The 18,243-nt window shown below is 37.6% G+C and overlaps 1 protein-coding gene and 1 long non-coding RNA gene across 51 annotated transcripts in view; one reads left to right on the top strand and one right to left on the bottom strand.

Moving 5' to 3' along the window:
- LOC126370837 (microtubule-associated protein futsch) overlaps window positions 1-18,243 on the bottom strand; it is a 201,532-nt gene that overhangs the window by 60,884 nt on the left and 122,405 nt on the right. For all 50 annotated transcript variants that reach the window (XM_050015860.1, XM_050015862.1, XM_050015871.1 and 47 more), the window contains exons 3-4: window positions 16,910-17,082; window positions 3,928-4,156 (exon numbers count right to left, since the gene is read on the bottom strand). In XM_050015860.1, the coding sequence (XP_049871817.1) occupies window positions 3,928-4,156; window positions 16,910-17,082 (402 nt within the window). The remainder of the gene's footprint in view (window positions 1-3,927; window positions 4,157-16,909; window positions 17,083-18,243) is intronic.
- The window catches only part of LOC126370901 (uncharacterized), a 309,102-nt gene that overhangs the window by 200,208 nt on the left and 90,651 nt on the right, over window positions 1-18,243 (top strand). The window lies entirely within an intron of this gene.

Below are 18,243 nucleotides of genomic sequence, written 5' to 3'. Positions count from 1 at the left end.
CGTTTACCTAACCTGAAGATTTGACAGGTCCGATTTTTTTACAGAAGCGACTGCCTGTCTGACCCTCCAACCCGCGAAAGGATTAACTAGCCCAATACAGGTACGATCACATATCTCCGAAAATGCATTTCTCGGAAATGTGGGTTTCCTCACGACGTTTTCCTTCACCACTGAGCATGTGATAATTATTATTTATGATCAAAACATTAAATCTAAAACAAATTCAAGACTCATCATTGGTTTAGGCCTGTGAAATGCTGGATGTGACTGTGAAAGAATCGATCTCATAAGAGTAAAAAATAAAATATGAAAGTGGAAGAACATTTCAGTATTCACTTGAACGTGGGGAGATCTACTAAGATAATGAGATCCGGTTGGCAGAAGCCTAGTCGCGTCAGTTCCGTTCAGTATTTCTCCATTGGAAAATTTCATATGAAACGATATAGGAAATGACGGTGAATAGCAACCAGCGATGTGTGATAAATCGTATTAATATCTAACATAAAACATAAACATAAATAGCCTATATACGTCTCACTGATGGGCACACGCATCCCCTCAATCAACCGGACGGGGTATGGTGCATACTCCACCATGCTGCTCCACTGCAGGTTGGTGAAGGTATTTTTACGGCTAATAGCCAGGACCAACGGCTTAACGTGCCGTCCGAAGCACGGAATCAACTTATTTTTTCAGATAATCAAAAAAGATTCAAGGTTGTAAAGTTCTTACTAAAGAAAGTGATTTCGACAATGTCCCCATCAGGAATCGAACCCGGACCTCTCTAACCAGAAGACCACGGAAGCTGTTAATATCTAAGATAGGGGACATTATATGTCACCGTCCCTTGTATCAGTGGCTGCAAGCTGTCTTTCATTACTGTGGCTCTGTCTAACCCATTAAGGATTAAGGGCGTGAGTTTGCAGTGGTCTAAGAGAGGATTCTCTTAGAATCAATGCTCGTGAAACTTATCAAGTTTGGCAATCGGAAAATATTGCCTTTTAAAAAAAGAGTACAAAAAATAATAAAGTAATAAAAATGAATAAATATGACTTTAAAAGTACCGTAACCTTCTTGTCTTATAATGTCACATCCAAGAAAACGTTTTTTTTTTCATATCTCCATAATAAAACAATAACTCTGAAACTATATTCAGCTTTTCTTTAACACATATCATAAACTCGTGACTCCAAATTGATATCCCAATTGGGATAGTCAGAAGTACATCTAAGTACCCACACGTCACCGAGCATTCCTTTCACACACTAAGAGGAACGCTCTTGTCGGTGTAACTTTCTCCATGCTACTTTTCTAGGGAAAAATAGACCAATGGTTTCCCTCTTGCCTTCCGCCCTGCAGTACTCTGTCTGACGTGAATGAGATGGCGCCCGGAGTAGTCTATTTCAAAGCCGTACTAGGACTCCTGTCCTATGATTCTGAATAGTACTGACAGTTACTGCTGCCCACTGTCAGATAGATATATAGATAGATAGAATACTTTATTGAGCACAATGGACACAAAATACAAAGATAAGGACAACATATACAGAAAATCACAACAGGCGGCCTTATTGCTCATGCAACAGTTTGTTCCAGGCAATTTTTGGGTTTGGGTTTGTTTGGCAACAATCACAGTAACTAACGGTTCATCATGATAGAGAGTTCATTATTAATTAAAATATCATATTTCAATGATTTGATGACCATATTGAAGACTATAGAGAACCGGAGAGGAAATATGATTGGCCACCTGATACGACACGATTCATTTATAACAAACATTATAGAAGGAAAAATTGAAGGGAAGAGAGGAAGGGGTAGACCTAGGATAACATTTATGAAACAAATAAAAGAGAAGGTGCAGGTCGTGTCGTATCGGGAGGTGAAGGTTTTGGCGGGAAGAAGAGAGGAATGGCGATTACTCCACCGACAAGAGCGCAGCTCTTAAATAGAGAGAGAGAGAGAGATGCATTCTAACAAAAATCTGATTCCAGGTTACAGTCCCTGTGACTTGCCCCTTCCATCCTGCATTGCCGTACATCGGCTCTGCAACTATTGTTGAGCTTTCCTTTGCTAGGCGTATATTAATTCGTAATATTCTAGCACAAACAAACATAATTGGATCTCGTTTTTAATATTACTCTGTACTAGTTTCTAGGCCAAACCCACCTGTATGACGTACCGTTCCCCGGGTATTCAATTAAATTGAAATTTCTAGTTGGAAACTAAAAGTTGAAGCAGTACTTTAACCTGTAATATGGATACGGAGTACTGGAACATATAATACTTAGTGGTTTAACCGCCGAGCGTTCCAGACTTTGCCAACTTTTTACAACTATTTACTTCTTAATTTTTTACGCGTGTCTCTCTTATATACCTATATATAGAAATTATCACAAAAATTACTTTGTAATGTCAAAACCAAACCAGCCATGGTTTGGTTACAAGCTAATCACACGAGTGTCCGAAAGTAAGATGATCCATGCTTCGGAAGGCACGTTATGTCGTTGGTCTCGGTTATGATATTGCTATTTGACATTTCTTACGTTTTTGACATTACGCACTGACTTTTAGCCGAGATAGCATAGTTGGTAGAACGCTTGACTCTCAATTTGAGGTCGCAGCTTCGAATCTCAGTATAGATCAATGATTTTCTAATTTTTTTTCGAATTCATGTTTGGATAATAAATGATATAACCACGTGCTCAGCGGTGAAGGATAGCGTGAAAAAGCTCACATTCCCGAGAAATGTATTTCGGAGGTATATTGGGCTGGTTTTCCCTTCGCGGGCTGGAAGGTCAGAAGGCAACTGTAAAAAACCGGACCTGTCAAATCTTCAGTTTGTGCAATAAAGCATTCTTCTTCTATCGTGTGGGTTGTGAGGTGGATTATCAACCCCATCAACCCTGGTGTCAGGGTTACTGTTGAGCCGCCAAGGGCCCCTGACATGGCTCATGTAACGACTACAAATAAAGCATAATAAAGCATTTGCTATATAATATATTATGTTAAGAATATATTGCCTGTGTTGTTCGGTAATATCTTTATTCGATGTATATTTTGAAGCATGTATCTTTAACATGAATGGATATTCACCGAAGTATAATTTCCACGTTCAGGGAAAAAAGGATTTAAATTGAGAGCTGATTTTACGTAATTCATTTTCGAGATTATAATTTCGTTTCGTTTCATTGTTTTAATATTTCGGGAGGATTGGCTTTAAATCTTTATGTGTTATCATAACAAGGTTACATAACATCACGCTTGTCCCCATAGGGGTAGGCAGAGGTGTATAGCATACAGGGTGGTAGTGACATCGTAACGAATACTGAGGTCGATGGTTCAGACCATGAAGTGGAATTTTTGTTCACAAAAATTATATTTTTCAATTGCAATACTTTTGCAATTGAAAATTCCATTTTGATATTAACTCAGAATAATGAGCTGAATCATCCCGATCATTATTAGTTACGATGTAAATTACACCCCGTACAAGTCCATACAGGTAGCCATATAAGTACGTATAGGTGTTAGTGACACCGTAACGAATACTGAGGTGGGTGATTCAGACCATAATTCAGAGTTAATATCAAGTGGAATTTCCTCATTCTACATTGAAATTACACCATTTTTTTTATTTTGAATACCTTCCTAATGTTTTATCCCATTTTTATTCCGTGGTTAAGTTGGTTTATTTTTCACAGACATAATTTCATGTTAGGTAATATAGCGGCTGTGTAAAAAAAAACCTAAAAAATAATGATCAATATATAAGAAGCCGCTTGTATATAGGGCGATACGTATTCTTTTGTGTAGAACAAAAAAAAATCCTAAGAAATATTTTTCTGAATGTTCTAAAAACAAAATTTTAAATTCCAAAAAAATACACAATCAATACCTAATAAAGTTGAATATAAAGGTACTTACAGACAAAATCCTTGATGGCTTGAGAGCCAGAGTCCAAAATATCAGTGGGGTTGACCCGTATCTTGCAATGTTTCACGAAGGGCATGTCTGGGAGTTTGGCCCATTCTCCACCACCACTGGTGGAGCAGTGGATGTCGATGGAGATGGAGTTCTCATACGCGCGGATCACGCGTTGCACCTCATTTTCTTGGTAAGCGTCCGTAAAATCTGCTAGGGAGAATGTCCCGTCCTGGAAAGAAGGGAAACTGTTAGTTAAAAGGAAAAGAAAAAATGTTATAAAATCGGCCAAGTGTAACGCACACGAAGGGTTCCGCACCATTGACTAGGTAAACAACAGTAGGTATTGATACCGAGCAAATAAGTATGGATGGTCCCCTTAAATGTAATATTTATTTCATTTTGTTTTTAGTATTATTTGTTGTCAAAGCGGCAACATAATTTGTAAAAAATTCAACTGCCTATCGCGGTTCTTGAGATACAGCCTGATAACAGACAACGCGAAGCCTTAGTAATAGGGTCCCGTTTTTACCCTTTGGGTACGGAACCCTAGAAAAGAAAACAAAAGAACTCTACTTATTATCCTCCAGCAATCATCACATTTCCGAACATACGTATTTCCATGTTCATCAATTATTAAATTTATCGTGTATCAAAATTTGAATTCGGAACTAAGTACTTTATTGTTGTTCACGCGGGAATAAAAACAAAACAATAAAGCGCTTAATTCTAAATTCAAATTCTGCCTACGGTGGCTGTGGTGGATGGCCATTTTGCACCTTTTAAACTGTTGCACGAACAGAATTATTGTCAATTTTAATGCCCTTAAAACCATAGAGCAACTCGGACCTCGACCGTTTAAAACCTAATGAAGAGTAATTTTTCTGGAAATAAAGATACTTAATAGTTATTTATTTTATTGATTGCAGCAAGTTATTATGTCAGACGCACAAGTTTTACAAACTAAAGTTATTTCAAGACCAAATCGTTAGGACTGACACGTTCAAACATCTTCAAACACGCTGGAAGTTCCGAATGAGATTAGTCATTTGGTTCCAATTACGTGAAGTGTGTTGATTGCCAATTCGAGCTGATGAGGGTGCGATGTTAGTGCGGTAGCGGAGCGGTAAACGGCGTTAAGGATTTAATTTGAAAAACTCTCTAGTATTTTCGAAAAGAGGCCGTATTTAAAAAATCATGACAAGATTAGTAGATTTTACCTATTTTCCTACCTGGCTGGCGGCAGAACATGAGTACTTAAAAAGAACGTCACGAAAAATATGTAATTTCAGTATTATTAATGGTAGGAATTATAATGTAGGAATGGTAGGCTGAATGAAACGGAACGATAAAGAGAGAGCGATGAGTGAGCGAAATGAGAGGTGAATTGCGGTCGGTTGTTTTTAAGGCGAAGATGTAAAATTGATAAAACTGGTAAATAAACAAGTTAGGGAAGAAAATATAATCGTTCCCATCATCTCCACAATAGTAATAATGTGTAATAGGCTAGTTTCCAACTAGTCAAATCAGTTACTTTTTACTAAATGTCAAAACACTAAATTACCTACTATTGAATTTGTATGAAAAAGCACGCTGTGACGTCATAGAAAAACGCGATAGAATTTCGGACTTATTATTACGTGTTCTTGATTAAAATTCAAAAATAAGTTAAATAGAAAAAAGATTTTCGTTAGTTTTAGATCTGACTTTATTCACAGAATTTTATTATTTATGTTAAACCTAGTGCACGACCCAATTGCAAGCATAAAAAACCCATATAATAGTAAATAACCCATCTTGATGCTGCTCGTGTAAATACCACCTTTCCTGCATGTTATCATCATCACTGGTCGAAATAAATTATCTTACTTTTTTTCCTTTAAATGCCGAATCTGTTAGGATTATTATTTGTTAATTGTGAGGGCCGAACTGATACAGCCCGCGAGATCACTGCGACCATGTCAGGTTGTGACCTTAAACCCTACATTTAAAAATCGCCCTCTAGACTGATCCGTTCGAAGAGATCCAGCGCCTTTTTGGAGGAAAGTTCCATGACTTCCCAGGGGTCCATATTGTGGCCCCCCAGTGCTCGGCTTCTACTATGCATGAGAGCCTCACAGCTGCACTCTGGTATACAATACAATACAATACAAATACACTTTATTGCACCAAAATAAAAAGAAATAATTACAAAAAGTCTCTTAATTAAGTACATGGCAAATGGCGGCCTTATCGCTTAAAGCGATTTCTTCCAGACAACCATAAGGTGAGGGAAAACTGTAAAAAAAAATTGAAAGATTGCGGGTACAAACTATAAGTACAACTTATTACCAATAAAGTACAATTTTACCAATAAAATACATGCAAATAAATATATATAACATACTTACAAATATAATATATACCTAACCCATATACATAACCTAACATTATATACCTACTGATATAAATAATACACACAAAATAATAATTTATGAGTAACCACACTGACGTTCATAATAATAACGAAGAAGATTCTGAAAAATATGCTGGTATCTGTTAGGATAATCGGTGCGTTAATTTGTAGAATGAGCGATAACATAACATAAGGTCACGACTATATCCCAATTGGGTAAGAGGTACATCCATCGCAAGAGGAACCAAATACCAATACCACACCGGGTTTTCTGTACCAACGTGATAGGTGGTATGTCGTATCGCCTGCGCCGTCTATAAAGGTCGAGCTTATCGTGTTTATGAAAACTGCACTTGAGATAAATTAATAACCCATTGGTGCAAGTTCGGTACCACTGGGTTCGAACCGACGCTCCGGGTTCGAGAAGCAAGTGCGCAGGATCACAGTGCGCGATACGATAACCTCCTTAAGTCCCTAAACTTACAAGTCCGTTGCACCTCGAAATATCCGGTTATATCAAATATACTTTATTGCACAGAACTAAATTTCAACATTTAGGCATAACACATGAATACAGTACAATTTGGGCGGCCTTATTGCTCTAGAGCAATTTCTGATAATAGAAAACTCATCTGAACTCTTCTGGTATTCAAGATAGTATCTAATCTGTAATACCATGTAGCTTGCATAATAAATAAAAAAAAAACACAATACGTGTTCACCAATTCGCAACTTTGTATTTTAAAATTTTCAACGTCTCCGCTTCGCTCCACAGTCGCTCGCTGCTGCCAAGTTTCCGACTCAACAAATCCCAGTGTAAGGTTTCAACGCTCCCACCTCTCCACGGGTTGTTAGCTATCCGTTGGCGAGGGTCAGCGTGGATTGATCGCGTCGTTAGCAGCTAAAGGTGAAAATGGCTTCCACTCCGCTAGACTGCGCGCGATCATATATCAGAGTTGGTGCCGCGTTATAAGATGTATCTTATAAATAATAATGTATTATGTGTTTGGTTTTAATTCGTTTTAGTCCTTACTCTTACTAGGGGGCGGGTACGGATTTTAAGAAGAGCCCTATCGGGTCATTGCAGACTCAACAAGCACCTACATAGAATGGAGCTGACAGAGTCCCCTTTATGCAGATTCTGTCTAAAGGAGGATGAGACGCCATTACACCTGCTGTGCAGCTGTGAGGCTCTCATACACACTAGAAGCCCTGAGGAGCACTGGGGGGCCACATAATGGATCCACAGGAGTTCGTGGAGCTTCCTCCTAAAAAGACGCTCGATCTCACCGAACGGATTGGTCTAGAGGAGGAGTTTTAAATGTGAGGATTTGGTCACAATAGATCTCGCTAGGTCGCAGAGGCCATTCGGGTTGCATCAGTTTGAGCCCTTTCAAACACAAATAATCTTCTTCTATCGTGTGAGTTGTGAGGTGGAGTACCAACCTCATCAACCCTGGCGTCAGGGTTACTATTGAGCCGCCAAAGGCCCCTGACATGACTCATGTAACGACTACGTACTTACATCAGTAAGTAATAACTGGGACCAACGGCTTGACGTGTCTTCCGAAGCACGGATCATCTTACTTTTTTATATTTATTTTTTTGTTGGATTGAAATATCTAACTTTAAAGGAGTGCTGGTAACATAATTGAAATCGTTCGGAGTTAGAAAAATCGTGTAGCCATAACGACAGCTAAGTATCTTCTTTTTTATCATTAAATAAAATCATATTTGATAGTCAGTTTAGGCTTTTGAGTAGTGTTGCTTTTTACTTTTTAATTTGTTTTTCGATTTTAGAATTTACTCGTAAATAATGTTACTTTGTATCTTTCCAGGTAAGTTGCAGAACTAAGGGTATGGATAAATAGACGAAGGTTCGGTACCCCAGTTTACAGTCGTTCATAGTTTAATTATTTACTGGTGGCGATTTCTGTAGACACCTAATTTTATTTTAAGTTTTACCCGTCATTTTCTTACCCTCCGAAAATAAAAGGGACGAGTACCTATTCGACAGTCTAAATGGAACTTACAATTTTAAGTTTAGGAAGTTTAAGAATGTTAGCGTAAAATCCAACAGAATTTATTTGTCAGCATACGTGAAACGAGTGGCCTATCAGCGAGAAGCCTCTTCGATTCGGAACAGTCTTTCATTTTAAAACATCTGTCAATCACCTGTCCCTTTCCTTTTCGGCGGATAAGAAAATTACAGGTGTAACTTAAAATAAAATTAGGCGGCGTATGCACGAAGCAGAACCACATTAACAAATATTTTGACATCAAAAGCAATATGAACATCCTTTATGCTATTAAATTTTGCAATTGTCCTGTGAAAATTTTAAGTGATATTATTGTCTTGTTTTTGTGTGTGCTTTTATAATAAACAATTTTGTATTTTATTCTGAGAATGAGAGTGATTTGTCTTCTAACCACTGGGCTATTCATATCACCTGCGTGTGTTTACGTAAAAAAAAATCCGTTCCAACGGCTGCAATCATGTTTCGTTTCCCCATATTTTAGCACCCTACTTTATTCAAGCTGATAAAGTCTTTAACAGAATTCCATTATTTCCAATTTTCCAATAACGTTTCAGCTTTAAATTGTTCAATAAATGACTTTGAATATTCGTTAACGCTGAAAATCGAGCATTGAATTATCAACGGGGGACTATCACCGTATATTGTCGGACTTGTCGAAGCCCCTGCGGGATTTTTATGAGCAATTTCGGCGATCGGTAAATTTGATTTATTTGAATTCCTGCAGGCGTGTAATCTTCGATTTTACTACATGCTACTTTGTACCAATATTTATGGGTTTTGAGCAAGATTCGCGAGGATAGTATAGGTATTTTATCCTAACCTATGACGCACTGAAATACCTGCCTATACCAAATCAGCTAGGCAACTAGTGTCGTAACTCTTTTGTTTTCAAAGGTTATTATAATTATGATTTTCTAGAGCCAGCCTAAGCCTGTTCCTCCAATGAACTCTATCATCATTCTGTAAGAAAATAATAATACCTACGTAATTTGGCTATTATCTACGCACCACTAATAATACTTATCGAATCCTATTTAGCCCATAATATTACGGCTTCATGCGTGTGTCAAGTCAAGAACGGTCATGCAATTTTTCGTGTTCTCCCTTACATGAAAAAGGGAGATCTTTTTAATTATATTGACTTTTTTTCTCTTAAATTATGCCACAACAAAGTCTCAAGCATTGATGTACGGTTACCGGGAATGCATTCCCACTTTGGAAACATTCCCGACAGTTTTTTTTTTTTGACGTGACTTATTGTAGATTTGCCGCAGATGGCATTAACTACTTGGCCGGACAAATGGGGAGCGCTGAAGGCTCTCACCCGGTACAACGTTTAAGACAACAGGCCTGAGGGTGCCCAGTTGGGCGCGAACCTCGGCTCAGGGCGTCGTCTGAGAGGAAAAATATTTGAAAGAATTAATCGACCCTAGTGGGTCGATAGCGATAAGCGCTGAATGAGGGAAATCGTCGACCACGCCGGCGGGGTAAAATGCGCAAAAGCTATGTAAAAAGAGCTTTATTATCTAGCCTTTAGACAGATAAGACGGGGGCTAAAATGGCCACATGGAAGCAATTCATCTAAAAAACCAATATTGCAATTTAACATTTGCGCACATAAAAGCAAGTGAGCAATGCAAACATTATTACATAATAATATAATTGAATCGAATTGCGAAACCTTGTAGGTTTGTCTCAATGCAATATTCCGCTATTGATACAGTTTGTATTTCGGAAGTATACTACCTAATTAATTACAATTTTGAATAAATAAAGTATCGGTTATTTCATCCATACTTATACTTCACACTCACTCTACTTACTCTACTCTCTCTCTCTCTCTCTCTCTCTCACTCTCTCTCTCTCTCTCTCACTCTCTCTCTCTCTCTCTCTCTGTCTGTCTTTCTCTCTCTCTTCTTTTTACTCTACTTACTTTTTCTTATACTTTATTTATTCTAAGGCAAACGCATAGATGGACGAAATAATTGGTAAGATAGGTAATTCGCCAATTCGCACTTTGAGCATATCACTGGTTCAACTAATTTGAAGCCGCACGAATGAAACTGAATATATGTCGATAATATTCGCATCACGTCATAGGTTCGTTAGCAGTTTTAATTTCCGTCGAGCTGTCAACGGCAGACGGTTTATACACCAATGGCTTTATGGATTGGCCTACTTGTTCAACTGTGTGAAAATATTAAAACTAACATTATTATCTATTTTGCCCTTGATTTACGCGAGATTGGAAAGTGGCTGAAGGGTTGAGATCGTTCTAGTTGATATTTCTGCTCTCCGGGTACTTACTGTTGAATTTTATCTGTGGTTTTTAGACTTAGATTTAGCTCCATAAGCAATTATTTATTTCCACATAAGGAACATTCAGTGACCTAACGGGTTTTATGGGGAGAAAACTGTATTTAGTCTAGGTTAACCTAACCTAACCATAGTCTCGAAGTCTCATGGTCTCATGGTAACAGAGATCGTCTGTCTCTTTCTATACAGTACTGTGAGAGAGTGACGGGTGACGTATGTCGAGGCGAGAAAGAGTCGCGCGCTTACGGTGCTAAGCCCGCTGGTATGCTCAATCCTACGACAAGCCGCCATTGCTAGACCTTGATGATGTAAGTGTTACCATTAAATTGGTATTTCCAACATTCCAAGGACGTTATTTTATTATTGAAAATTAAGTGAATTACTGACTGATGTATTTAATTACTATTATTTGTGACATATACAAAAATCATTAAAACTGTACGTAAATCTTTTACTAAAAGTACAAATTTCCTTGCAAAGTAAACATTGGACGTGGGTAATTTATATTTTACGAAATTGCAATGTAGGATGGCGTCAGCTCGGCTAACCTTGAAGTGCTAGGTGTCAGTTTGAGCTTACCTGGTTTCTTATACCACGGGTATAACAGCAATAACAGAAAAAAATCAGACGCTATCTATCCATCCGTACTTCATATCCACCACACAAAGACACACACGCAGATTTCACAAAGACACTTCATCTGAAATTTTTATATTATATTTTAGTAATTTTTCTGCAACATTGGTGCTAAATTGTTTTTTTATTAGACCCTTAGAGTAAAGAAATACTCCCCCCCACCAATGAAGGTGTAGAGCGTAGTACACTAAGCTTTCTCTAATGCGTGTTACGAGAGAAACACATCTGGTTGTGGAAAATTACAACATAATAACTATATAAACGAAGACGTAACACTTTAAGACTAAAATGAATGAGTGTTGCTACTGTAAATAGTAATTTCCTCTACAACTAGAACACAAGTAAGACGGAGCTTTTCATTTCCTCGCTTTATCGATCTGAACTAGAATAGCCTGAAGCCGGAAATACTGGATTGTTTTATATAAAGGCATACTTTATAAGATACTACTAGAATACGTTAAAAATCAAATATTATGGATCATTTCTGATGTAGAAAATTCAGGGATTTAAATTTTAAGGCCTGAACACATTCCTGACTATAAATTGGATAGATTCCAATAATAGTAAATTCAAGAATGAAGAGCCGTGGTAGCCGAGGGACCTGTTTAATAAAACTTACAATTGTAAATTACAACAACAATTTGGTGTTCATTACGTAGCTAATATGAAACTGCAAAATATTCGTCATCACACACTCCGCAATGTACATCAAATTGTCATTGTAATTTACAATTGTAAGTTTTATTAAACAGGCCCCAGTTGGTATAAAACGCTTGACTTTCACTTTGAGGTCGCAGGTTCTAATCCCAGCATAGGCTTAAGCCAAGATTTTGTTCGAATTTGTTTTCTAATTCATTCACGTGCTCAGCGGTGAAGGAAAACATCGTGAGGAAACCCACATTCCCGAGATTCATGCATTTCGGAGGTATGTGACTTAACCTGTATTGGGCTGGTTTTCCCTTCGCGGGTTGGAAGGTCAGACAGGCAGTCGCTTCTGTAAAATACCGGACCTGTCAATTCTTCAGGTTAGGTAAGCGGACCCTGTGAAAAACGGGATAATGCTAGGGAATAGTAAGTTTAGTGATTGGTAAGTAAGTAGAAAGAAGTAGTGAGTCATCCCGAACACAAGTGAGTGTCTATTTACTGGGAAGACTTATACACTTAACTGTCCTTAAGGTTTAAGGGTTTAAGGTTTAATTGTTGCATGAGCAATAAGGCCGCCTGTTGTGCTTTTCTGTATATGCTGTCCTTATCTCTGTATCTTGTGTCCATTGTGCTCAATAAAGTATTTTATCTATCTATCTCTCATTAGGGCATCATGATGTCACCACCACATTTGCGCCACCAACAAAATCTACGCAGTTTACACACGTATAGTTTTTACAACAAGCTGCTTAACAACGGTCAAATGAGATACGTTTTTCAAAACGTCAAAACGAAAGTTTTCTTCGGAGTCTGTATGGAAATAGTGTCTTGTGACGTCATCAATAAAAGCGGTCAAACGTCGTACTCGCTGTTATTTAATTCATAAATAAAATTCGAAAATAAATCGAGAAGTAAAATAAGTTTGATTTTTAATCATCTTAGACTGGCTTCTAATATGACCCTGTCAAAATATATCCCATTTTCCATTTTTTTAGATTCAGTCATAGTACGTCCACCACCGCCTCATGATCATTTCGACAAACATCTGTCTTGCTTTTTTCTAATTGTTTTAGTGGAAATTTGATATGATGTTGTCCTTTGTTCCTTTGTTTTTTTTGTATTTGTGGGGCCCTTTTATAATAAACTATTTCTATTCTTTTCTATTCATTATGTTAGGGAAGACACGATCTTTCAGTCGTGATTTGGTAAGCAGGTGGTGGCCAGGTTTTATGTTCTTTCTTTACTCCCTCCCTGTTCACCAAAGAAAGCATATTATAGTCTGAAGCACACCAATACGAAACAGAACGCGATAATAGTGCTTTTCCGTAAAATTTCAGCGTAACGTCAACTTCAAGTCTCATTTGAAGGGTTAACAAGAATCCCTCCAGTAAATCTCATGTTGCTAGCCGGTTTCTCTTACAACAACACCGTTATGTAAATCGTCTAGTGCTTACGGGACTAAATTAAATCCATTAACTTTGTTTTGTGCGGCGCTCAAGAAAAAAGGGAGAAATATTCTAGAACGTTTGCGAGTATTACATCGACACGTATTCGCATAGTTTTTTTATTTTTGATCCTCGACTAATAAGGCATTTGGAAATCATAAAGTGATAAAACATAAGTGCACGAGTTTTTTTCCAATTGGGGTAGTCACAGTACATCCATTGCGAGATGAACTAAGTACCCACACCTCACCGAGCTTTCAAATACAGATTTCAAACGGACATATGGATTCGCCCGTCAAATAAGGAAAATATTTATTACTTATTATATTTTTTTGAATTTCACAATCTCCACAAAAGGCAGATTTATCTCAAACTCTATTCGATTTGGTCTTGATGTTATTAGATCAATCACGATTTTATCGGCTTATCCCTTCGTCATCTTTACTCCATTCCGTCGTATTTGTTGAGGCTTATCTGATTATTTCTAATCTTTCGCAATAAGGTTTATTTGTATAGTCTTATCAATATTATAGGTATATCCAAAATTCTAGATTGGGTAAATCAAATTCATCTTTTTTGGGGTTATGTATACGTTTTTACAATAAAATACCGGACAATATTTTGTCAGACAACTAATTTAAAGCTCATGTGAAGCTTACTTTATGTAAAAAACCTTATTACTTATAAGATTTATGAATAACTAAATGAAAAAATGACTGGTAATAAATGTGGTCCTCTAGTTATTCAAATGAATGGACAACCCGGCCGAATTAAATAGACATCTCGCTGATATGCAACCCATTTCACGTCTGCTGTCAACTTAATTCCGTCGGGTTATTAGCCAATATACAATTATTTTGGGAGGGTCTTTTTAAATTTGTCTAAAATTGACGTGTGTTGCATAAATTTTATGCCTGTCGATTACCCGTCCCTTTAGTTTTTATAAGAAAATCACAACAGATGGTGATTTTTCATAAAGGCGTTTACATGGTTTTCACTATAAGGCGACGTTATACAGTTGTGCCCCAAGGTTTTGCCATTAAATTGTAATCTAGCGATATAAACTACTTACATACATCAAATCACGGCTGTTTCTGATTTCTGACACATCACTTTCGTTTCTTCCACTCTCATCAAAGACTTCATGCATGCTTGCCTGAAGAAGCTAACCTGAAGATTTGATAGGTCCGGTTTTTTACAGATGCGACTGCCTGTCTGACCTTCCAACCCGCGAAGAGAAAACCCAATACAGATTAAGTCACATACCTCCGAAAATGCATTTTTCGGGAATGTGGGTTTCCTCACGATGTTCCTTCACCGCTGAGCACGTGATATAATTTATGATTCAAACATGAATTTGGAAACAAATTCGACAATCATTGGTTTAACACTGTTCTTTGAGAGTAGTCTACATACATACATACACACATAAACTAACGCCTATTTCCCACCGGGGTAAGCAGAGACTATTGAATTCCATTTGCTTCGAACCTGACACTTCTCTTGCCTCCTCATTCATCAATCGCTTCATACACGCAGGCCGGTTCAGAGTAGATCGTACTAAACCTTTTCTAAGGACATCTTCAATTTGGTCAATGTAAGTTATGTATGTGTGTTGTGAAAGTAGTCTAAAATATGGATAATACAAAAAAGGTCTTCATAGGCCGACTCCCTGTCTATTCCGTAAGAAATAAAGGTATATTTACAAAATGGCTGAGTATAATACTAACATTAGTGCCGACATCGACCTAAATCCTCATGAGCCTCGGATATCGCGTTAAATATTTTATTTCATCGCACAGGTGTCAGATGTTCTACTAAACATATTTATTTTGTATTCATATATTTTTTTAACGCGACTCATTGTGTATTTGCCGCAAATGGCATTATATACTTGGCCGGACAAATGGGTCATATCTGTAAAAAAAATCTCAATTTTTTACATGAAGACCGTTTATGCATGGATGATTCAGCTCATTATTCTGAGTTATTATCAAGTGGAATTTTGCAAAAGTATAAAATTGAAAATAAATTTATAATCCATGAATTTTGCGACGGAAAAAAACCACTTGATATGAACTCAGAATCATGGTCTGAAACATCCTCCTCAGTATTTGTTACGTCACTTCTTCGTCTTCTTCCATCGTGTGGGTTGTGAGGTGAATTACCAACCTCATCAACCCTGGTGTCAGGGTTATTATTGAGCCGCCAAAGGCCCCTGACATTGTGCCCCACACAAAGTTATTTTTATAACATGTCTCAACCGGGTTCCGAACCCGGGACCTCCGGATTGTGAGCCCAACGCTCAACTACTGTACCACGGAGGCCGATACGACGTCACTAACACCATATATATGCGGCCGTGAACGAGTATTCACCTTTCGTAAGTAACAAATATACATTGTTTTAAGTTTACGCGGTTATTATCATAATTAAAACACATAATTACGGGTTCTTACCGCGTTTAAATCAGGGATATGAGACTCCCGTCATTCCGTGATCATGGCACTTGCAACAGTATCGAAATATCGGGAGTCTCATATACCTGATTTAAACGCGGTAAGAACCCGTTATTATGTTTTAAGTACCTACCAAATATGCCGAACGTATAATATTCGGCGTATCTCTTTGTGTCGATTTAAGTTACTTTTTGTGTAGGTTGATTACTCCTGCTTACGCATAGAATTGACAATCCCGACTATGTAAAGCTCTCTTCACATAATTACTGCCGTTAAGTTCATTTATTATTCATAAACGCATCGTAACTGGTTTTATGTAAGCTTAATGACTTATTGTCTGGCTCATTGCTGTTTCGAGTATAATGAAATAGAAAATACCTCTTTTATAGAGGGTGTTAGAGACATCGTGACGAAAACTTTGAGCGATGATTCAGGCCATGATTCTGAGTTGATATCAAGTGGAATTTTCTGTGTGGGTTTTTTGTGTCGGGGTGCCGCGGAGTTCCGTGCCCGATGCGCTCGCACCCGTTACCGCCATTGTTAACATTTTTTTTTTTATCAAAGATGGGTTTGCTCTTGGCTTTGTTCTTCCACGAGGAGAAGAACAGGTCGACAGTGGAACGAGCTTACATTAGGTGCTTATATTTAAATTATGGGTTTTTCTAGTTATGATTTATAAAATTATGGATTTTCATAGTGGTAATATGATTTCATATTATACTTTCTAATCGTTATCTGAATTGGCGTTATGGCAAGTCTGTTATGGATTTTAAAGGTAGGTGTTTTAATTGTATGGTATATAAGGAACTCCCGTTCGCAGGAGTAGTAGTAAAAGAGGGTGGGGTTGAACCCGCTACAGCAGTCCTCATACAAAATGCGCGTTAGGGCCTTTCCAATCCCTGTCGTCTATTCTTCTTCTGTCGTGTGAGTTGTGAGGTGAATTATCAACCTCATCAACCCTGGTGTCAGGGTTTTGGGTTTTATTTATTCCGCGGCCTGGATGGAGAAGATCCAATAATGATGATGACTGCATGCGGACTATCTTTTTACCTGCATAATCCAGGAGCCGTTTCCGGCGAAGGTGTACCCGGCGTGCACCAGGTGCCTGTGTCTCGTGAAGGAGCTGAGCAGGTTTCGCATGCACTGCATCAGCGTGTTCATCTGCGGGTGGATCAGGATCTCTGTCACCAGGTTCTCGGATGCGAACTGGATCAGACGCTCTCCTGTTGAAAGAGAGAGTCAGGTTACATAACGACATAACATAAGCCCACGACTGTATCTAAATTGGGGTAGTCAGAGGTACATGCATCGCAATGTGAACTAAGTATCCACACTTCACCAAGATTTCTGTTTGACCAACGTGATGAGTGGTGAGCCGAATCGCAGTAGTAAGATATATTAATTAACATAACATAACATAAACTGCCTATATACGTCCCACTGCTGGGCACAGGCCTCCCCTCAATCAACCGGAGGGGGTATGGACTATGGAGCATACTCTACCACGCTGCTCCACTGTGGGTTGGTGGAGGTGTTTTTACGGCTAATAGCCGGGACCAATATATTAATTAAAAATACTTAAATATATAATTGAAATTGTCTATAAATATGTGTGTAATAGGCTAGTTTCCAACTAGTCAAATAAATTACTCATTACTAAACGTCAAAACACGAAATTACTATGGAATTTGTATGAAAAAGCAACCTGTGACGACAGAGAAAAATGTGTCGAAATGTCGTACTTATTATTACATTTTTCTTTATTGAAATTCATGAATAAGATAAATAGAAAACTAGAAATTGTTTTTGTCAGCTTTAATATTAGAATTATATTGCTACCGATATTGTTTCTTTTAGGCACTTATGCCGTTGGTCCCGGTTACTACTTACTAATGTAAAGTAGTCGTTACATGAGTCATGTCAGGGGCCTTCGGCGGCTCAATAATAACCCTGACGCCAGGGTTGATGAGTTTGGTAGGCCACCTCATAACTCACACGATAAGAAGAAGAAGCTTCTTTTTATTTCGATCAGAATAATAATAGGTGGTAAATGTAATTGTGCCTGGGTGTAAGATAAGATAAGACAAGATATTTATTGCATTCCTGATGTTTTATAGAGGTCTTAAAAATAAAAGAAAGTACAAACACGAACCCGGTAAGGGCACTACAACAGCTTAAAATTTACACAATGAAAACAGAAAACCAAGGATAAAAATAGTAAAGATTATGTTAAAAAATAAAATAAATTAAATTAATAAAAGATACATACATTTACAATTATCAGTATTTCAAAGATTTGTTAAAAAAACTGATGCAACGTATAGAAAGCTTTCTCAGTTAAATATTTTTTAACGACATTTTAAAGAGATTAGTATTTTGTCTAT

Source organism: Pectinophora gossypiella, chromosome 11 (genome assembly GCF_024362695.1).
Source record: "Pectinophora gossypiella chromosome 11, ilPecGoss1.1, whole genome shotgun sequence".
NCBI lineage: Eukaryota > Metazoa > Arthropoda > Insecta > Lepidoptera > Gelechiidae > Pectinophora > Pectinophora gossypiella.
This window is presented reverse-complemented; position numbering and strand designations above follow the sequence as displayed.